Genomic DNA, 21,111 nt, shown 5'->3' on the forward strand with positions numbered 1-21,111 from the left:
CTCCGTCATTGTCTGAGTCCCCTCACCACCAGCCCTGCTGGCTCAGACAGTAAAGAACCCGCCTGCAGTGCAGGAGACCCAGGTTCAATCCCTGGGTCGGGAAGATCCCCTGGAGAAGGAAATGGCAACCCACTCCAGTATTCTTGTCTGGGGGATCCCTGGCAGACCACAGTCTATGGGGTTGCAGAGAGTCGGACACGACTGCGCGACTAACACACACACAGTCACCAGCCACCTAGTAGTCATCCAGCCAAGTCACTTTTCAGTTATGGAATCAACAAATTCCATTTAATTACGATGGCTCTGTGCTAAGGGTTCGGTATCTCGCAACCATGTTCTGATAATAAGATTAACATTCCAGACCCACACAGGCTGGGTCCAGCCACTAACCAACCCCCTCCATGGGTATCTCAGAACACCAGCTCGCTGTTCCCTAAAAGCCCTGTCCCTCTCCACTGACTACCTTGTTCTCTCAGGAAAGCCTACCCATTCCTCAAGGACCATGTTAAGTGTCTGTCTCTATGAAGCTCTCCTGTCTCAAGGCTGAGCCTACAGTCTCAAGGGACATCCAGTGCCCCCTGCCAGGTTTCTGCCTTCCTGACAGCTGGGTCGGAGGGCCTTGGTGGGGACAGAAGCTTGTGACCCATTTAGTGGCTGAGACACCTGTGGGCAAGATGTCAGCTGAAAAGATTCTCTAGTTAAGTAAACTGCTCTCCCACAAGATGCAACAGCCTCTTCCTCTTGCCCCCAAGGTCCTCTCCCTGCTGCCCTTCACCTCATACACACAGCCTTCTAGCTGTGATGGGTCAGCAGGAACTGGGGCTCCTGTGTTCCCAACCCCGGGGGCCCTGCCTTTCAGGGTCCTCACCTCCACATGCTCTCAGATTCTCCCACTTGCCAGGCTGACCCTCCTTCAGTCACCAGTCATTCAGATAAACCCTCTTTCTCGTCACAAAATCCTTTCAGGACTTCCCACTGCTTCTGGCCCCTGCAACAGGCCCCCATGCCTTTCTGGCCTCTTCTCTTACCACATCCGGGCCACCAGCTGTTCCTTGGTGCTTTCCCTCAGCAGCAGTCCCCCCACCCCACTTCCACCAGCCTCTCACACGAAGCTGCCTCGTGCAGTCCCCCCTCTGGGCCCGGCACTTCCCCAGCTGTCCATTACTCACTTACTTCTGTCTTTCCACGGACGAGCCCATCTCCTAGACTAAGAATGTAAAATCTTTGGCAAACGGCCTCTGAATGTCATCACATTTCACTCACGGAGACTGAATGGTGCTTTTTATGCAAAGCACCTTTCATTAAGTGTCTGAAATGAAATGAGAGAAGAAAAGAACACATTCCCAGCTCCTGAGAGACATGTGTACTCTCCCCAGTAATAATAATAAAAAGGCCAAGTGGGCTGCTCCTTCCAGGGAGCCCTGAGCTCTGTGGCTGTGATGCACACTGGGGCCCAGGTGCCAGCTGACACTGTGAATGGATAAAGGGAACGTGGGGAACCGTCAGGGACCATTCCCCATGGCTTCTAAAGAACGTGCATCTTCTTCTGCGAGTCCTGGCCCTGAAGTCTGTGCACACAAGGGCTGGACTTCTGAAGCCACGCTCTTCTGCAGCTCACGGGATATAGAGGGAAGAGCTCAGGGTCTGAAGTCAAGAGCTGGGGGGAGGCATCCTTGGTTCCCAGCCTTGGAACTTCGGGGTGAAAGTTGTCAGGCTTAGAGGACTGTCTAGGTGCGGATGCCTCGCATGGAACAAGCAGGTTCAAGTTCCTTCTAACTTTTTAAAAATTATGGCACACTTCCTCAATTTGTTTTGTGTGTGTGTGTGTGGCCATGCCACAGGGGATCTTAGTTTCCTGACTAGGGACTGAACTTGTGCACCTGCAGTGGAAGTGTGGAGTCCCAGTCACTGGACCGCCAGGGAACTCCCTTCTTCAATTTCTCCTGCTTCTCCCACAGGCAGGGAACAAACCAAATTGCGGAAACTGGGACAGAAAAATGACAGGGAGCCACTGGCAACTGCATTCTTATTTGTGGTTTCTGGTTTTTTGTTTTGTTTTGCTTTTTAATTTTTTTTTTCTAGGAAAAAAAAAAAACACAACCAGGGGAGTTTATATGACAACTATCAGTGTCAGGAGGGCAGGGGAAAAGAGAAAGAAAGGCTAGAGGCTTGGGGAGCGAATAAAAACTGGATTCTGAACCACGTGGAACGGCTCACAGGGTCCTGGGTGTGGGTCCTCGTGAGATGACCGGTCACTTTGGCATGCGTGTTCAGTGCCCGGTCTCCTGTCTGCCAGCTCAGACCCCCAGGGTTAAGAGAGAGCTGTCCGCGCCCTGGAAATCCTCCAAAGACAAACTTGCACATTACAGCAAGATGAGACTGATTTGAGCTCCATGACTGTGCTCAGGTATCACGCATTCTTGCCTGAGAGAAGAGTCCGGAAGAGTGTGAGTCGCCATGGGATGCTCTGGCGTCACACTGAGCCCCAGGAGGCCGCTCACTCAGGCACAGGCACGGCTTTCACCGTCCACACGGACATCTGTCCAGACACCTGTGGGCAGCCTGGCCACGGGACAGGGGACATGGCAGTCCCTTCGAGCCACAGGTCAACGATGGTGTCCGTTCTCCAGTCTTACTCTGTCTATGGCCTGTGAAGGACACGAAGATTTGCCTGCTTTTCTGCTCAACCCTGGACACTGATTCCCAAGAAGCATGGCCATCTGGATCCACACCGAAGCGCTCAGATTTCTCCCACTTGATGCCCCAGATCTCAGGGCAGAAAACTCAGCTGATCCAGGGCCATGTGTGGCAAACAGGACAGCTGGTGACGGCCGGGCAAGAAAGAGCTGGTAGCGCACTGTGAGACCAGAGTACATTCAAGAAGGGGAGGGGGTGTGCAGCAAGCCACCGCCCCGAGTCAGTCCAGGGGACCCGCCGAGGCTGAAGGACACAGGCAGGTCTGCTCGTCTTGACCAGGCAACTCTGACGCCTCACGCAGCGGGGGTCCCCTGGTTGTGGTTCCTATGTGGAGGGCGATGGGCTTCCTGCCCTGCCGCAGCCCCTGTTTCTACTTGGAGGCCAGGTTATGTCTCAGCACTGCAGTCCTGAGGAGCACCACGCTGGCCAGCCAGCCAGGCCACAGTCCTCAGCCCACCGCCGGGCAATGATGCAGCTCTGGGTCCCACAGGAAGGCCCCCAGGAGCCACGGTCACTGGGAGGGAGGGAGAGGGGGACGGAGGAGGGCTGCATTCTGTCGGGAGAGATTCAGGGAGCAATGGCCAGGGACTGGAAGGGACAGTGGTCCCAAACACTGCAGGGCCAGAAGGAATGGGATCAATAGACGACGTTCTCGTCACTAGTTTAAAAAGAGAGTATTGGTGGTGTTGCTTGGCTGTTTTTCCCTTTTAAAACCACTCACATTTTAAGAGGTGATGGGGCTGGGGAGATGCGGCCCTCTTCACACTGGTCCTTTCCAGGCCTCAGGAGACCCACTGTCCCCACCGGGTCTCGGGCCACCAGCAGGGATAGGCGGGGCGGGCATGTGCTCTGCTTCCTGGAGGCCACCCCTTCTTCCCGCAAAAACAGGACCCATGTGACGGGCAGTCCAAAGACTAAAGTGCAGAGAAATCCACAGAGCGGGCGGCCCTGTGCTGGGTTTTCCCAGAAGGGGCGGGAGAGGGGCTCGGTCCAGAGTTACCGCTAGGGGACACATGGGGACAGCTACGAGGCAAGCCTGCGGGGCATGGTCCCCTTTCCCTTGGGCTCCAGGGATGCTTCTTCCATCAGGGACTGTCCACTGTTAACAGCACCCCAGGGAAAAATCTCAGCCTCAGAGATCAGGCCCACAAAGGGGGAAACATGTATGACCGTCCCTGGTTGGTAATGACTAGTGACCGTGGAGGGAGAGGCAGGTTCAAGAGGGAAAAGAGTGTGTTATCTAAAATCAGTGAACCCCAGGTTTCGAGAGTGGGGATCCAGGAATAGCCCCAAAGGTAGAGCCTCTCCCGGGGAAGGTTGGTGGCGGTGGTCAGGATCCTACCAGTGAGACCTGCTGGGGAAAGGAGCACCTCTGGGTGGGGGCGGCGCTGTAGAGTGGGGAGGGCGGCCCAGGACCAAAGCCCACAGTGGGCACTAGGGTGTATAGGCCGGGGGCGGCTGGAACTGGTTGATGACCTCGTACTCTGCCGGGTAGGGCTCGTTCTCCTCCATCTCCGAGAGCAGCTCCAGCGCTTGCTCCTCCTCCTCCGTGGGGTAGTGGCGCAGGAGGTTGGCTGCCGTGGCCAGGATGGAGGCCCCGCCAGCGCCAGCCACCAGGTAGAAGCTAACAGCAAAGGTGACGTAAACCTGGGACCCGTGGTACTTCTTATGTTGCTGCTGCTGGGCCAGGATGAGTTCGGAAGCCCAGTAGGAGAAGCCGATGGCTGTGGCACACTGCAGGACTGGGGGAAAGGGAAGGGTTGGCAGGCCCCGCAGCCCGGGTGCTTGAACCGGCTGCAGCCTCCCACCCACGCCCCATTCTCAGAGGGCCTGCCTGCCCCACACCCTGTGCCGGGGAGCTCGTACGGCCAGGGGTGGGGACAGAGGCCTGACCCTGCCCAGGCCGGTCACATTCTCTCTGTCCTCTAAGAATTTGGAATTGGGCTACTAGGCCTGCTGGAGGTCACTGGATGCCTAAGAGGAATAGGTATCCAGAGTCAGTACTAACCCAAGTCAAATCAACACAGCAGCCCCGTCATGAGGGACAAGAGAAGCCTTTTACCAGCAGAGCAGCCTGGCCTACAGGAATGGTGAGGAGAAGGAATCTGAGGCCGTGCGTTCCAGGGAACACAGCGTTTCCTCTCTGGCTCCTTCTGGGCCCCATGAGCCCAGAAGCTTCAGATCCCATTCTTGGAGAACGACAACAGTTCTTAGAAGTTCTAACAACATTTGCTCCCTCCGGCTCGGCCGAGCGGGTCTGCCCCGCCGCCCCAGTGCTCTGTGAAAGGCCAGAGCTGGAACAAGCAGCAGGAACTGTCTGTGTGTGGAAAGCCCTCGGTCCCCACTTGCGACTCCAGACAGGATGCCCCGGCCCCGTGGCAGTTGCTCCCGTACTGGGAGCGGCCCAGGCTTACCCGTGAGAATGTGGGCGAAGGCATAGCGACGGGTGATCTTCAGGGCGGGATGCTTGGGCCCGAAGACATCCAGAAGGAACGCAGAGAGGCTGCACAGGATGCCCAGGAAGCAGAAGGCGGCGATGACCCGCAGGAGCAGGACTGTCTGGGGATTCATGCAGAAGTCTGCAGGGGAAGAGCCAAATCCTCAGGGCTCCCAGGAACACCCTGGGGCAGGAAGTCCCCACCTGGGGGGAGTTCTCCCCACACCACAATCCAGGGGAGCTAGGAGAGGACCCAGGGGGTCTGCAGAGAAGGGGGAGGATCCTCTATTAGCAGACAGGACTGCTGGGTCACTGCTCCCACAAGCCTCGAGTCCTTCCCCTTTCCCCCTAGGGACTAGTCCAAGTGCAGCACCCCACTTCAGTGGACAGTGGACCCTTGAACAATACGAGGGTCCACTCATATGTGGATTGTTTCTCAAGAGTACTATACGATCAGAGTTGGTTAAATCTGAGATGTGGAATCACAGATTACATAAATCATACATGATTTTCAACTGCTGGGAGGGTCACCATCCCTAACCCCATTGTTGTTCAAGGGTTAACTGTTCTTGCCACGCTGTTCTAATCATCTTTAAAGACCCTGAGAATTAATGTGACACATTAACCCATTCTGCTAAAGTGTGCTTCCGGCTGGCAGGAGAAGCCCCTTGACTTCTGAGCTGAGACAGCCAAAGGGACAAGGGCCAGAGTCCCATTTGAGTCCATTCTCTATCCAGTCATTCCGTCCCCCTTTTTACTCAAAAAGACACTGAAGGGACTCCCCTGTCTGTCTAGCAGTTAAGACTCTGTGCTTTCACTGCAGGGGGCATGGGTTTGATCCCTAGTTAGGGAACTAAGATCCCACATGCCACACAGTGTGGCCAAAATAAGTAAATAAATAAAAAAGAAGCTGAAGCAGTTTAGAGAACCATAGAATTACAAGCAAGAACTAAATACACGAGGAAATCTGGTAGACTGGACCTCCTTATTTATTTTTGCTCCTCCCCAAATCCTACTAAAACAAAAAAAATTTTAAGACCTAGACCTGCACAAAGAGAGGAAGGGCAAAACAGAATTCTGAAAACTGGGAAGTAAAGGGCCTCAGAACTAGAACGGACTTGACACAGGAGATAAGCTGAAGTAAAAGCCAGAAATGGGAAAAGCTAAGAAGCAGATTTATGCCACAAAAGCACGAAAGGTTCAGAAGCTGACAGCACCAAACACCTTCTAAAATGAGGGCAAAGCCTTTGGGGGCTGCTCGCTCCAGCAAACACGAGGGAAGGGACCGAGAAGAAGGAAGATGCTGAAACAGGAGACCCAACGTTCAAAGAGTGAGGAGGCCCCAGGGCCCTGGAGAAAGAGCCCAGGGTGACGGCTGCACACCAGACACGGCGAGCAGCCTACGTGTTCTTCTGGGGCTTTAATATCGTTCTTCTTTCTTTAAAAAAAATTTTTTTTTTTATTCCATCTAGACTGCACTGTCAGTTCCCTTTGATATCTATGCAACCTGCCATAGTTCTAGAAACACAGACAGGATAAAGGCTGATCCAAAAAGAAACCATTTTAAGCTTTGATAAAAAGTAGAAAATGGGCCTTAACTTCCCCTATTCAGCCACCAGCAAGTTCTTCTTTTATTTAGACCATGGATCACCAAAATGGATTTGGAAAATTTTGAAAAGGGCTGACGAGATTTACACTGTCCACTCCTTTCCTGAGTTTGGATCTCAGGCCAAGAGGCTGTGGGATGGTGGTTATCCCTTTCAGGCGCACAGAGAAACAGCAGAGTGCTGGCTGAGAGCATGTGCCCAAGCTGCAGAGGATCTGAGCTCTTGGTTTGGAGCAGGGCCTGGGACTCTGAATTGCCACAAGCGGCACAGGCGGCTTGAGCCTTACACTCCAGGAAACACTGGATCCAAAGGAAGAGTCCAAAAGCTGGGGAGGGCACCTGAGCTCAAGCAAGCTGACTCGAATCACCAGACGTTGACTAGCCTCATGGGGTCACCTGGACTGAGGCCTGGCCTCCCACGGAAAAACCAGACCAGATACCCAGGGGCCCTGGGCCTTTGTGACAGCGCACACTTCTGCCTCGGGCACAGAATTCGCCAGGCAGATGTTGGCTGAGCCCACATGATTCATATGCCTTGATCTGGCTTCAGGTCACCTGCCAAGCTGCCCTCAGAGCTATCTGTCACTCTCCTGTCAGCTGACCATCTGTTTGGAGCCCACTCATCCAGCCTGGGTGATCGCCTGCTGCCAGGAGGCCTGCCTGTGCCTAAGCTCTGCCAGCAACAAGGTCCAGCCTTCACTTACTCTGGCCCTGCGGGCCTGAAGTCTAGAAGCCCACAGGGCCTCTCTGAAACAAAAGCTCCCAGAGACGGGCTGTGTCCTGGCTGCACTGTGAACGTTGCTAAAAGCTCTACGCCACAGTTCTGGGGGTCCACGTAGCACACAGCAGGGACCCGGCAGGACACAAGTATTCTTCTAGTGCCTCCAAGAATAACTTCTGAGCAGCAGGGTGGAAGAGTTTACATCACACTCTGCTCCGCAGCAGGCTGAGTTCAGATTCCTCCCACATTACTCAACATGGCCAGGCCCTCTGAGTGATGCTTTAATTGTGCTGCTGCTGCTGCTAAGTCACTTCAGTCGTGTCCGACTCTGTGTGACCCCATAGACGGCAACCACCAGGCTCCCCCGTCCCTAGGATTCTCCAGGCAAGAACACTGGAGTGGGTTGCCATTTCCTTCTCCAATGCAGGAAAGTGAAAAGTGAAAGTGAAGTCGCTCAGTCGTGTCCGACTCTTAGCGACCCCATGGACTGCAGCCTACCAGGCTCCTCCGTCCATGGGATTTTCCAGGCAAAGTACTGGAGTGGGGTGCCATTGCCTTCTACTCGGTTTTAATTTAACAACTAGTTTTAACTGAAAAATGGAACACCCAGGGCTTCAGAGATCCTTTCTTTGGTGGCATAGTGACTACAGGATGTCCACTGTATTAGCATCCTTTTACAACATACAGGATCCTTTACACACGTCCAGGGGCCTTATGTTGCAGAATATCCTTATTTCAGTCACAAGGAAGACTTTCACGTGTGTTCAGCTGCCCCTCCCAAGAGATAAACATCTTTTTTTGTTTATTTAATTTAATTTTGGCCACACCATATGGCATGCGGGATCTTAGTTCCCCAACCAGGGATTGAATCCAAGCCCCCTCCAGTGGAAGTGCAGCGTCTGAACCCCTGGACCTCCAGGGAAGCTCTGAGAGACAACCTTGTTGGCAGTTTCTTGTGTTTCCCTCCAGGTATGCCTGCCTGTGCACACAGGTGGGGCAAATGTTATCTTAGTTAAGCCTCACTCCACTCCAGGGGATTCATCATCCGGTTCAGATGAGGAATCACAGGCTCCGGGAGGTTGTGACTTCCTGCAGGTCACACACAGCACAGAGCTAGGCTGCGAACCAGTGTCAGGCTCCCTTGCACTGTGATGCTCACCATCACCAAGCACCAGAGTCAGCTGCTTTACATTTCCCCGATGGAGCTAATCGATCAAATCCTGAAGAGCTGAATTTGAGTGCGAAGTCAAAAGGGACCATGGATGCTGGCAGAGCCCCGTCAGCACCAGTGGCTGCTGAGCTCACTACGGAAACAGCTGGAAGCATGAAATCTCTTCTAGGCCAAAAAGGTTTGGGTTGTTAAGCAATAAATGGAGCTCCTCCTGGGAATTATTGGGCCAGACCTGTTGGGTGTGATCTAAGCTTTAGCAACCATCAGAGCCTGGTTCTTTTTTTTTTTAATTAAAAAAAAATACATATACTGTGTACTTTTATTTATTTATTTTTGGTTGCTCTGGGGCTTCGTTGCCGTGTGCGGGCTTTTCTCTGCTTGCAGCGAGCAGGGGCTACTCTCTCATGGCGCCTGGGCTTTTCTCACTGCAGTGCCTTCTTGTGTTGCAGAGCATGGGCCTAAGGCCTTGGGCTTCAGCAGTTGCAGCTCCCGGGCTCTAGAGCACAGGCTCAGTAGTTGTGGCGTATGGCAGGTGGGATCTTCCTGGATCAGGGATCGAACCCGTGTCTCCTGCATTGGCAGGTGGATTCTTTTCCACTGGGCCATCAGGGAAGGCCAGAGTCTTGACTCTTAAAAGCAGAAGGCAGGGGACTTCCTTGGTGGCCCAGTGGCTAAGACTTCGAGCTCCCACCACAGAGGGCCTGGGTTCAATTCCTGGTCAGGGAACTAGATCCCACATGCTGCAACTTAAAAGACTCGCATGCTGCAACTAAGGCCTGGTGCAGCCAAACAAAGAAATATTAAAAAAAAAAAGCAGAAGGCATATAAACTGGGCACCCAGTCTCAGTCCCACCACAGGTCATGCATCACCTCGAGCAAGTTGGCCTTGACATCTGCCCGCTCACCTGTCAATGGAAGCAATGACACCCACCCCATCTGCACAGGGGCCCTTGAGGGCAGCCAGACCCCAAAGTGCCAGGAAGGAGCAGCCCCACTCCCTCTGTGCTGGGTGGCCACAGCAGTGTCTTCCTTGGCATGCCTTTCCTCCCAACACCAAGAACTGCCCCGTCCACGCACATCAGCCAGTGGGGGCTAGAGGATCAGCACCACGGGGGTGATGACATGGTTCAGAGAAGGGGCTTTGCACCCACAGTTCAAATAGGTTTTGTTTCCACCTGACTGCTTTATGCTTTTCTCCACTCTAAAGTTCTGAGCAAACCTTCCGGGTCAAGGGGGAAAGCCAATGGGAGCTTCCCTTGGAGTGATGCTGACAGACACCCCAGAAGCCTGCCCCACGTCCCCGCGGTGCTCTCATCAGAGGGTCTCAGAGCACACAGCAGAGACAGGCAGCATTACCCCAGCCCTGCTTGGAACCCTGCTCAGGCTCTCCTGGGGTCGGGATCTCAATGTCCCTTTCTCTCCTCCCCTGCCGGACATCGGTGTGGCAGGGAGGGCAATGAATATCTGCTTTGTTGAGAGGGCTGCCTAAGAGAAGCCCATCCTCAAATGCTGTGTGTATGTTGTTATTTGTGAAGAGAAATGGCAGGTGGAGCTGAATTTAGATCCCACCAGCGCCGCATCCACTACGCCCCGGTCAGACTGAACGCGCCCTGTGCTCCAGTTGTGCTGTGGCCTGTTTACTTCGGTAACCATTGCTTGCCTGTCCCCTCCAGTCACCGGGAAAGAAGGCAGCTGCTGTGTAATAGGATCCCACAGACCTGACTTTGCCCAAGGTCATTGGTGAGTCACTGGGCTGGATTTGTTTGGAAGGCCCCTGCTCTTCCTGTCTACCTGCCCATGGCTCTCATCCCCTCCTGACCCAGAGAGGCAGCAGGCAGGAAGCTTCTAGTGGCTTCTCGCCAGTTCCCTTCTGTTCCTTCTCCTATTCCCCCCTCACTGGAGTCCTTGAGTCAGTCCTTCCAGCATTCATCCACCCACTCTATACAGCTGCACCCTACTCTTGACTTTTTAGCTTCCAGACAAGACTTCTGACACAAGACTCCAAGAGGGCCCTCCAGTGCCCAGCTGGGTCGTCCCACAGATCCCAAGGGTCCTGGCCAAGCTGCCTCCAAGGACACGCCCCTACAGGATCTGGAAATGCCAGCTGCATTGGTCACCACCCCTCAGACACACTGGCCCTTCCCAGAAGGCCCTTGACCTTCCCATGGCTTGCTGTCAATCATGATCCCCCCAACTTCACATCTTACACTCCCTCATTCTCCAGAGATGCTTCCTGAGCCTGTGGTCCCAGCTGCCCCCTTGCTGGGCGCACTTGAGGGGCAGAGTGGGCTTGAGGCTCAGAAGGAATGGTTATCTGGGCTGCCTTGTTGGGGGCCACCAGAGGTCTGGGCACGTCTCTGGCCCCCTGGCCCAGGCTGAAGAGCTGTGTGAGAAGGGGGCAGCCCCGGGGAGCAGAGGAATTCCCAACAGGATCTTTCAAGCCGTGGTGTTTGTAAAAGCCTTCAGGGCTCTCGGAATGAGAGAGGATGATGGGCTTTGACTCAGCCCAGCAATGAGAGGGGAAGAGGAATAAAAAACATAGTTTTGCCTGGGCTTGTGAGAAAAATTCAGCCAGAATGGGGAAGTAAGAGGCCCGGGACAGCTCGGACAGAGGAACAGTCTAGTGTGCACTGAGGCGCAGTGGTGAGGGTGGAGTCTGTGCCACTTGGAGCAGCTGGGTGGCCCTTAGCAAGAGACCAGCCTGAGCCCGAGACCTGTGAGTGTTTGTGTGTGTGACGGGGGTGATGATAGTTACCTACCAAATAAAGAAGTCGTTTAGGTGACACTACAGCCAGGCATGAAGGGTGCTTAGCGCGATGCCTGGTACTCAGGCAAGGGGCCAAGAAACGCGAAGGCATCATGCCAAAGCCTGTTGGCCCGCTCCACTCCCCATCACCTGCAGAGACCTGGCAGGGTCTGCTCTCCGTCTGGAAGCACCTACATGCACGAGGCCTGTACCCCACAGCTCTGCCCTCTCCTGAGATGGGAAATAGCCAGGCTTCCACACTAGGATATCTGCTAGACCCTGAGGCTTGGCACAGCCCTACAGAGTAGCAAACGACTGAAGGCCCAGCGGGCACCCAAAAGCCAACTGGTACAGAGAAGAAGGGGGCTTCCCTGGTGGACCAGAAGGTAAAGAATCCACCTGCAATGCAGGAGACCTGGGTTTGATCCTTGGGTTGGGAAGATCCCCTGCAGAAAGAAATGACAACCCACTCCAGTATTCTTGACTGGAGAATCCCATGGACAGAGGAGCCTGGCGGGTTACAGTCCATGGGGTCACAAAGAGTCGGACATGACTGAGCAACTAAGCATGCACCAAGCAGAAGAAGCAATCAGGGACCTTCAGATTCTTTACCACCTTCTGTGACAGCTCATGAGGCCGCACTGTCAACTTTGTTACGGGACACCAAGTGCTCCCAGCTTGCAGTGGCCGAGGAGACCAAGGAAAACCAGGCTGAAAGCATTCGTGGGCTGAGACCCCTAAACACATGGACAGGCAGGCACCATGTAAAGGTGAAGGCGACCTGCCTTATAAAAGACAAAATCCAGCTTGGATAATTTCTCAGAAAAGGTAGATATGTGTGTGAACAGAGGAGAACAGAACCAATCATTTATTTTCGATGTGCCTTTGACAAGGATGTAGGCCAAAGTGAGATAAACCATCGTGAGGTCGTTCCTTACGACAGCTGAAGTAAAGCAAACATAAACGAGACGGCATCACTTTATACTGATGTTAAAAGTGAGGTGCACTCAACTCTGCTGTTCCAGCTGTGTGCCCCTGCAGAAATCATTTCACTTCTCTGAGACACAGTTTCCTGGACTTTTGGAATGAAGACATGGAATCAGATGGGCCCCTCCCTCCATCGCAGGAATTTTACAAGCCTTCCTAGGAACGATCTGAAATAGAGAGGCATCATGAATTCCCTTTCAGCTTGGGGGCTTTCCAGGAAGCTAGTGGTAAAGAATCCACCTGCCAATGGAGAAGATGCAGGAGATTCGGGTTCAATCCCTGGGTCGGGAAGATTCCCTAGAGAAGGAAATGGCAACCCACTCCAGTATTCTTGAGGAGCCTGGCAGGCTACAGTCCGTGGGGTTACAAAAAGTAGGGCACGACTGAGCATGCACGTACACTCCCAGTTTTGATGCGACACCAAGCACTTGAAATACTGACTACCAAGGGGCTCAACTGCCAAGGTCTGGATGAAGCGGTGGAAAGTGGCAGCTGTACCTCAAAGCAAGTTCTGGGGACGTGCTAACAGAAAAGTCACCCTGACTTGACTCAAGCTTGATGGGCTTTTTGCCACAGAGAAAGCTGCATAGCATGTGGTCTCCATCCTGTGGCTAAGTGTTAGTGTTAGTTGCTAAATCGTGTCTCTCTGTGACCCCAGGAAATGTAGCCTGTGAGCTTCTCTGTCCATGGTATTTCCCAGGCAGGAATACTGGAGTGGGCTGCCATTTCCTTCTCCAGGGGATCTTCCCCATCCAGGAATCGAACCTGGGTCTCCTGCATTGCAGGTGGATTCTTTGCCATCTGAGCCACCAGGGAAGCCCGTAGGTCTTAGTGAGCCAACACACTGAAAGCTATCATCACGGTGATATCTGAAAACAAACCAGAAGCCCCCATCCTTTTCTCTACAAAATCATCCGAAAGCTTTGAAAACCCAAGAGAAATGCGAACCAGCAAGAGAACTCTCACAGAAAGACAACATTAGGCCGCAAGGACAGGGCTTTTCAGCCTCGACCTGCACAAGTGGTGTATGATCCAAGGCACTCAAAGAGAACTTGACCTTTTCACCAAACCCCAGGCAGTGTGAATCCTTAAAGAGACAATGTTAAAGATACCTAACAGGAACAGGAATCCGAGATATGGGGCAACACACATCTGGAATGAATTACAGCCAGGAGTGGCACATGGAGAAAACCTTCAGGAATGGTTGAAAAGGCCTTGGGGGTAATGAACTCTGCTGTTAATGAGGGCCGTTTGCAATCTACTGACCATTTTCCCTGTAAAAACCAGGCAGTGCAATACTGCCCCCACACCACACAGCCTGTACCTTCATTACCAGAGAGGAGGGCTGGGAAGGATGGGCTACAGGCCTTCCCTGTATCCAGTAAAGATGATGGTCTGGTTCCCCTTTCTTCTGCTTCCCTGGCCAGGAAGCACCATAATGAACAAAGCAAACTTACCTCATTCCGTCACACTTGTGAGGGTTCCAGGAGCCAAACTCCTATTGTTTTACTGAGGGTAGCAATGGAACTGACTTCTGGTTATTGAAAATACCATAGACTCCCTTTTTCTCTAACAACAATCCAAAGACTGCAGAACTCACAAACATCTTTTAAAATCTTTTAAAATTTTAAAGTTCCTTTTCTCAAGCTGACCACCCCGCCCCCACCCCACCCCACCCCCCCGACCGAAAAAAAAAAAATCTTCCTGTATCTCGGGCTCCTTAGAAGGAGACAGGTAATTGTGATGCCTAGCACCCTTATCTTCTCTCTGATATACAGCGCCCTTCCCCCAGAAGAAGCCGAAAATAGCAGTCCAGATTACCATGGCGTTGAGGAGTGGGTGCTTGGCTGAATAACATCAGAATTAATGAGGGGCCGGACCCCAAACAGAGCCACCTGGTGGGCAAGAACATCAGGCAGCAATGGGCTGTTTCCTTCAACCAGGTGCCTACCCCAGGCTATCTCAACTCCAGTCCTCACCCTGCCGAGGAGGCCCGGGCGCCCAGAAAGAAGAGGGCTGGCGCGCAGCGCCCTCACCTTTTAGCAGGTCCGGGTGCACGTAGCCTAGGACGTCGGAGACCCCCAGCTCTTGGCGGGAACAGGTGCCACCGTGGATGTGCAGCCAGGCAGGCTCGGCGAGCGCGGTGCACAGCGCGGTGATGGACAGGGCACCCGGCAGGGCCGAGGCCAGACTACGCTCCGGCTGCTTGGGCAGAGCGCTGCCTCCCGGGCTCCTCCGCCGGCGCCCGCCGGGTAGCCCTGCGCCTCCGGGGGCGTACATGTCCGGAGACGCCCGCCGTCGCTCCGCGGTCGCTGCTGGTAGGTGCCGACCTCCGCGGGGCGCAGAGAGCCTGCCTGTCCGGGGGGAGGAGAGCAACGTACTGGGTTCGTAGCAGGTGAGGCTGGAGGAAGGCGGTCAGGGCCGACCCCAGGGGATGGGGGTGGGACCGAGGGCTGAGCAGAGACTGGAGAGCTGCAGAGGTTCGGGGGGCGGGGACGGGGTCCCCGGAGTGGAGCTGCGGAGGTGCGAGACGATGACCCGGAGAGGGCTGGGGGCCCGCTGGACCTTGGCAGAATACAGTAGGGAGAGGGGCTGGGGCGGAGGTATCCGTTACTGGTGGAAGAAAGAGCCGGACTCGGGGTCCTGGCCAGAGGGTGCCCAGGGGCGGAGGGCCAAGCTGGGCCGCAAGGATCGGGGACCCAGGATCTGGGAACTGCGCTCTGCGGTGCGATCTCTGCCCAGATAGGACCCACCCCTCAACGACTCCTGATCCTCACCAGTCAGCAGGCTTCAGTGCCGGGATGGCGTCGCTCCGTCCCGGTCACGGGCTCCTCAGTTACCCCGACCCGAGAGATCTCAGGGCCCAAACCCGCAACGCCCGGACAGACCCCGGCCCGATCCACTTCCGGCTTCCTCCACCTCTGACCCCGCCTCCTCCGGCTCCCCGCCCCGTTCCCGGCGCGCGACACAGCTCGGGCGCGCCGCCGGCTCCCTGCGCAAGGCCTCACGGGACTGGTAGTTCCAGGCCGTGCCGCGATGCTTTTCGTTGAGGTGGGGCCGCGGTTGGGGGAGTAGGGTGGGGAAAGGACGACTACAACTCCCAGAAGGCAGCGCAGCCGAAGCAGCGGGCGCTTCATTTCCAGGGTGGACCCTGGCAGTCGGGCCCAAGGGGGTTTGCTCTGTGGGAACCGCAGTCGGAGCGGTTGGCTCTGCTCATTTTTGTCTCCTCCTGCGCCGGGCAGCCATGAAGGACTCGCTGGTGCTGCTTAGCCGTATCCTGGCGCACCCGGACTCCCGCTGCTGGTTCCTGGCCTGGAACCCCGCGGGAACCTTGCTGGCCTCGTGCGGTGGCGACCGCAGCGTCCGCATCTGGGGCAGGGAGGGTAAGCCCCGATCCGGCTGCACGACCCCTGCCGCCAAGGGGTCTCCTTGCGCTTGATGTGGGTGCCAGTCTCGGGGAGTACGCAGCCTGCGGGGCAGGCAGACCCTGGACGAGGGTCGCGGGCCGAGGGAGAGGATGGAGGGGTTTTCTTAGAGTTGAACCTTAGCCACTTTGAGAACGGGTTTTCCGGTGAAGGAGTCAGCAACTACTAGAAGCTAAATTGTCAATAGAGAGACTGAAACTGTTAGGGAAATTGTGATAGTTGCTGAGGCAGGAAAATGAGAAGAGAAGGAAGAAAGTAGGCTTCAAAGTAATTTGCAACAGTTGAAGAAGTTTAGATTTAACCCGAGGGCATTTACCAGGTGGCAACTGCCAACGCAAGAGAGGCCAGTTGGATCCCTGGGTCAGGAAGATCCCCTGGAGGTCGGAATGGCTATCCACTCCAGTATTCTTGTCTGGAAAATTCCATGGACAGAGGAGCCTGGCAGTCTATGGTCCATGGGGTCGCAAAGAGTCAGAGGTGACTGAAGTGACTTAGGGCGGGTGCACACATACACACACACACGCATGTAGGTGCTCTTGACAATTTTAGATCAGGAGGGTGATTCCTCAGATTTATTTCAGAAGGATGCCTCCAGCTTTCTGTAACTTTAATTGGAGTCAGTTAAAGCCTGTTGTTCAATACACTCACTGAGCTTCAACCCCCAGTTTGGCTCTGATGCTGGACCCTGTTACCCAACGGCATGGCTAGTGTTCAGCACCTTCTGTGCACCCAGCTCCAGAGCCTGACCTGTCCTCTGCTTTTAGGTGACAGCTGGATCTGCAAATCTGTCCTTTGTGAAGGCCACCAGCGCACCGTGCGGAAGGTGGCCTGGTCTCCATGTGGAAATTACCTGGCCTCGGCCAGCTTTGATGCCACCACTTGCATTTGGAAGAAGAGTGAGGATGACTTTGAGGTAAATAGATGGGACCAGGATTGTTGCCTGTTTGATTCCCAGGGCTGGTTTAGGAACTTTTTTTTATTCTAATATTTATTTTATTTTTGGCTGTGCTGAGTCTCCGCTGCTTCACGTGGGCTTTCTCCAGTTGTGGCAAGTGGGGGCTGCTCTTTGTTGCGGTGCGTGGACCTCTCCTTGTGGTGGCTTCTCTTGTTTCTGAGTAAAGGCGTAGAGCTCTTGGGCTTCAGTAGTTGTGGTGGACGGGCTTAGTTGCTCCAGGGCATGTGGAGTCTTCCTGGGGACCAGTGTTGGAACCTGTGTGCATCGCACTGGCAGGCTGATTCTTAACCACCGGACCACCAGGGATGTTCCTGGTTTAGGAACCTGAGCCGGCCTGGGTCAGTGGGACTGGACTTGCAAGGACCACAGGGGTCTTAGCTGGCACTGATTCTAGTCCCTCTTCACTGTTCGCAGTGTGTAACCACTCTGGAGGGCCATGAAAATGAGGTCAAATCAGTGGCCTGGGCTCCGTCTGGCAACCTCCTTGCCACCTGCAGCCGAGACAAGAGTGTGTGGGTCTGGGAAGGTGAGTCCAGATCCCTCCAGGTGCACTTGGGAGCCTGCCACCCAGTCTCGGCGCCCCACCCTTGTGCCCCTGACGCTCAGCTTGTGTGCCCCTTCTCTTCTCCTCCACAGTTGATGAAGAGGACGAGTATGAGTGTGTCAGTGTCCTCAACTCCCACACACAGGATGTCAAGCATGTGGTTTGGCACCCGAGCCAGGAGGTAAGAGCCAGGTGTCTTGGTGGGAAGTAACTATGATGTGGAGGGTTGTACCCAGCCGCCTTCTGCTCTTCAGCCTCAACCTGGCTTTCCCGGGAATCTCTGTCTTTGACCAGAAGATGTCAGTGAGTCCCTTTATAAAAGCACATCCCTGGGACTGTCCTGTCCCGGGAGGGAGAAGTCTTGGAACCGCAGACACTCCCGGGCCCTACACACACATACGGTGCTGTCCTTGGCCTCCCCCACAGCTGCTGGCCTCCGCCAGCTACGACGACACAGTGAAGCTCTACCGGGAGGAAGAGGATGACTGGGTGTGCTGCGCCACCCTCGAAGGCCACGAGTCCACCGTGTGGAGCTTGGCCTTTGACCCCAGTGGCCAGCGCCTGGCGTCCTGCAGTGACGACCGCACCGTGCGCATCTGGCGCCAGTATCTTCCAGGCAACGAGCAAGGTGAGGGCCCAGCCTAGGAACTGAAGACCCATCTCTGCGGAGGGGCTGAGACACATGGATGAGTCACAGAAAACTAGGCCCTTCATAGATGTGCCATGGGAGGGCTCCAGGGAAAGTGCTGGAAGAGTCCAGGGAGGCTCTGGGGAAGGGGGGCCGTTTCATCCAGACTGAAAGGAATGTGTAGCATTTTAACATAAGAAGAGACTTCTGTGACTTCTGGTGGTTAAGACTCCATGCTTCCAATGCAGGGGGTACTGGTTTGATCCCTGGTCAGGGAACTAAGCTCCCACATGTTGCCAGACATCACCACAAAAGAAAAAAAGGAAATTCTAGATGCAAAGAGGACCACATGAGCAAAGGCATTGAAAGTAAAGGCGGCCTACGTTTACACCAGGAACAGGGATTTGCATAGGGTAGATGGAGCATAGGGCATAAGGAGTTTGGAGAGAAATAAGGTAGGTTGGGCTGGGTGCCTGATGCTGTTTAGTCACTAAGTCGTGTCCGACTGTTTGCAACTCCATGAACTGTAGCACGTGAGACTTCCCTGTCCTTCACCATATCCTGGAGCTTGCTGAAACTCATGTCCATTGAGTCAGTGATGCCATCCAACCATCTCATCCCTTGTTGTCCCCTTCTCCTCCTGCCCTCAGTCTTTCCCAGCATCAGGGTCTTTTCCAGTGAGTCAGTTTTTCGCATCAGGTGGCCAAAGTATTGGAGCTTCACCTTCAGCATCAGTCTTTCCAATGAGCATTCAGGGTTGATTTCCTTTAGGATTGACTGGTTAGATCTCCTTGCTGTCCAAAGGACTCTCAAGAGTCTTCTCCAAAAAGGCAGGATAAGTTGTCAGACATAGTCTGTAGCAAAAGGGATTTTGAGGAGCAGGACGTCTCCTTCTCAGAATCCTGGTGTGAAAATGCCAGTCTGGCTGCAGTGTCTAAGGCAGATCAGGGCGGATGGGGACAGGAGTGAGCATGAGGCCTCAGATGGTGCAGATGGGGGAGGGCAAGTTAGGGTCTCCTCTGCAGCGGGGCAGGTTCTCCCCTGAGGTGCCCAGGGCATGGATACGCCCAAGGCTCAAGAGAAGTCTGTCACGCAGGGGTTGCATGCAGCGGCTCCGAGGCCAGCTGGAAGTGTGTCTGCACCTTGTCAGGCTTCCACTCCAGGACCATTTATGACGTCGCTTGGTAAGACCTCCACTCCTCCCCTCCACCCTGCCCACCCATTCTAGTGATGTTCGAGAAGCCAGGGTGCTCTTTCACCTTTGGGAATACGTGGGGATATAGAGCAGCCACCCTCATGTCATCAGATCAGGCTAGACTGTCTCCATGCTGGTTTAGCACTGGCTGGCCCAGGGTTCACAGGAGCAGGGGACAGACTTAGACCCAGGCTGCGGGTAGCTCCATACCATCCACAGCATCAAACCATCCAGAAATATGTATTCTTGAAACTGTGGCTTCATGGCTCGGGTTTTATGGTTTAGTAACACTGCTTCTACCTTAGGGAGCCTAGGAAAGCCATACCGTTCACATAGGAGAGTCGGTCAGAGAGCAGTTCGGGCCCTGAGAATCTGTCCTCAGGAAATAACCCTAAATAACTGAAAAAGTTGGCGTGCATCTAAGTTTTTTTATACTGTCAAACATCTGGAAATAGCAAAAATGTACTAAGTATGGTAAAATTAAGTGACCTGTTGTATCAGTTTAAAAAAACGGTCAGGAACACTTCATGTCAGGGCAACTGCTTGTGCCAAGTGAGAAAAGTACAATTCAGAGTTATGTGTAGTTTTTTAGGTTAATTACATGGAAAGAGACCTAGATGGCAGCACTTGAAGCTTGGGGTGATGTTTGCAGCTACGTTTGTTAGAGAGGCTCTAGGGTAAGAGACTTAGAGCTGCGTCCTCGAGTTTGAGACTAGCACCAGCCCCTCACCCCGGACTTGCCGGGGGGGAGGGAGGAGCCACCTGCACGCTCACCGACGCACCTGTTCCCCCACCCCCAGGTGTCAGCTGACAGGGGCCCTGGCTACCGCCTGTGGGGATGATGCCATCCGAGTATTTGAGGAGGATCCCGGCTCAGACCCACAGCAGCCCACCTTCTCGCTGACAGCCCACGTGCCTCAGGCCCACTCCCAGGATGTCAACTGCGTGGCCTGGAACCCCAAGGAACGGGGGCTTCTGGCCTCCTGCAGTGACGATGGAGAGTTGGCCTTCTGGAAGTATCAGCCGTCTGAAGGCATCTGAGCCACTTTGGCTTTGGACAGAATCGTGCTTCCCCAGAAAATGTCCTCGGACTTCCCCAGCCCCCGAGAGGACCAGGAGGAGCATCCTTGACCTTCCTTTATTTTGCCCTGCTGCTTTCAGACTTGGGGAGAGGCTCAGGGCCACCGGACCACTCACTCTTCCCCCTCCTTTGACACGGAGCCCCTGGTAAAGAGCTGCAGAATATCTGTGCCTTGTACTTAAGGCAGATTCTGCTTTAGGGCAGTGTTCAATTTGAGAGCAGAGGTTAAGTATACTATTTATAATCATCATATCTTTATGTAGGAGGGATGTCGCTCAGCCCTTTCTGAGACTATAAGCTTTATACAAATAATCTGAGTCCCAAGTCCTATTTTATGTTATAGGGACATTCACAATTTAAAAGAATTTCATGGTGAGTCCTTCTCTGAAGTAGGCCCTGTCTTCTCAGTTTCTGGGTAAATCCTTGCATTTAAGACATGCAATCAGTACTGAAATTAATTCCTTAATGTAGGTTTGTTAGAATAAGAGACCCCTCCGCTTTCCCTTAGAAACCCTTGCATGCCCTCTGTGCCAGGTGCTGTGATGGCAGTGGGGGAGTGCTGAGGAAGAAATGGAGAGAACGGGAACCCTAGCAGCGAGTTACTGCTGGCCACAGGTCATACATTCATAGTGCGGGTGAAAATTGGGTCTTGCTACTGCTGCTAAGTCGCTTCAGTCGTGTCCGACTCTGCGACCCCATAGACGGCAGCCCATCAGGCTCCACTGTCCCTGGGATTCTCCAGGCAAGAACACTGGAGTGGGTTGCCATTGCCTTCTCCAATGCGTGAAGTCGCTCAGTCGTGTCCGACTCTTAGTGACCCCATGGACTGCAGCCCACCAGGCTCCTCCATCCATGGGATTTTCCAGGCAAGAGTACTCGAGTGGGGTGCCATTGCCTTCTCCGAATTGGGCCTTGGGT

At 54.2% G+C, this 21,111-nt stretch overlaps 2 protein-coding genes across 2 annotated transcripts; one reads left to right on the forward strand and one right to left on the reverse strand.

The window, feature by feature from the left end:
* Positions 1-2,019: 2,019 nt before the first annotated feature.
* On the reverse strand, positions 2,020-15,300 carry TMEM127 (transmembrane protein 127). The gene is made up of 4 exons (XM_006059855.4): positions 15,143-15,300; positions 14,402-14,719; positions 5,112-5,276; positions 2,020-4,439 (listed from the first exon to the last, which is right to left on the reverse strand). The coding sequence occupies exons 2-4, from the start codon at positions 14,643-14,645 to the stop codon at positions 4,132-4,134; spliced, it is 717 nt and encodes a 238-aa protein (XP_006059917.1). The 5' UTR covers positions 14,646-14,719; positions 15,143-15,300; the 3' UTR covers positions 2,020-4,131.
* A 152-nt stretch (positions 15,301-15,452) lies between these two features.
* On the forward strand, positions 15,453-20,840 carry CIAO1 (cytosolic iron-sulfur assembly component 1). Its single transcript, XM_006059856.3, has 7 exons — positions 15,453-15,748; positions 16,555-16,703; positions 17,160-17,271; positions 17,382-17,470; positions 17,716-17,917; positions 19,014-19,101; positions 19,913-20,840. Exons 1-7 carry the CDS (start codon positions 15,610-15,612, stop codon positions 20,151-20,153), a joined length of 1,020 nt encoding a protein of 339 aa, XP_006059918.1. The 5' UTR covers positions 15,453-15,609; the 3' UTR covers positions 20,154-20,840.
* The last annotated feature ends 271 nt before the right edge of the window (positions 20,841-21,111 follow it).

This window comes from Bubalus bubalis, chromosome 12 (assembly GCF_019923935.1).
Source record: "Bubalus bubalis isolate 160015118507 breed Murrah chromosome 12, NDDB_SH_1, whole genome shotgun sequence".
Taxonomy (NCBI): domain Eukaryota; kingdom Metazoa; phylum Chordata; class Mammalia; order Artiodactyla; family Bovidae; genus Bubalus; species Bubalus bubalis.

What these genes read in the sequence shown, in the direction of transcription:
- CIAO1 (XM_006059856.3), top strand. Translation starts at nt 15,610, where the DNA reads ATGAAGGACTCGCTGGTGCTGCTTAGCCGTATCCTGGCGCACCCGGAC. An exon ending in TTTGGCACCCGAGCCAGGAG is followed by an intron (nt 17,471 to 17,715) that starts GTAAGAGCCAGG and finishes CCTCCCCCACAG; the next exon opens with CTGCTGGCCTCCGCCAGCTA. An exon ending in ACCATTTATGACGTCGCTTG is followed by an intron (nt 19,102 to 19,912) that starts GTAAGACCTCCA and finishes CCCCACCCCCAG; the next exon opens with GTGTCAGCTGACAGGGGCCC.
- TMEM127 (XM_006059855.4), bottom strand. Translation starts at nt 14,645, where the DNA reads ATGTACGCCCCCGGAGGCGCAGGGCTACCCGGCGGGCGCCGGCGGAGG. An exon ending in GCACCCGGACCTGCTAAAAG is followed by an intron (nt 5,277 to 14,401) that starts GTGAGGGCGCTG and finishes CTTCCCCTGCAG; the next exon opens with ACTTCTGCATGAATCCCCAG. An exon ending in CTTCGCCCACATTCTCACGG is followed by an intron (nt 4,440 to 5,111) that starts GTAAGCCTGGGC and finishes CCTTTCCCCCAG; the next exon opens with TCCTGCAGTGTGCCACAGCC.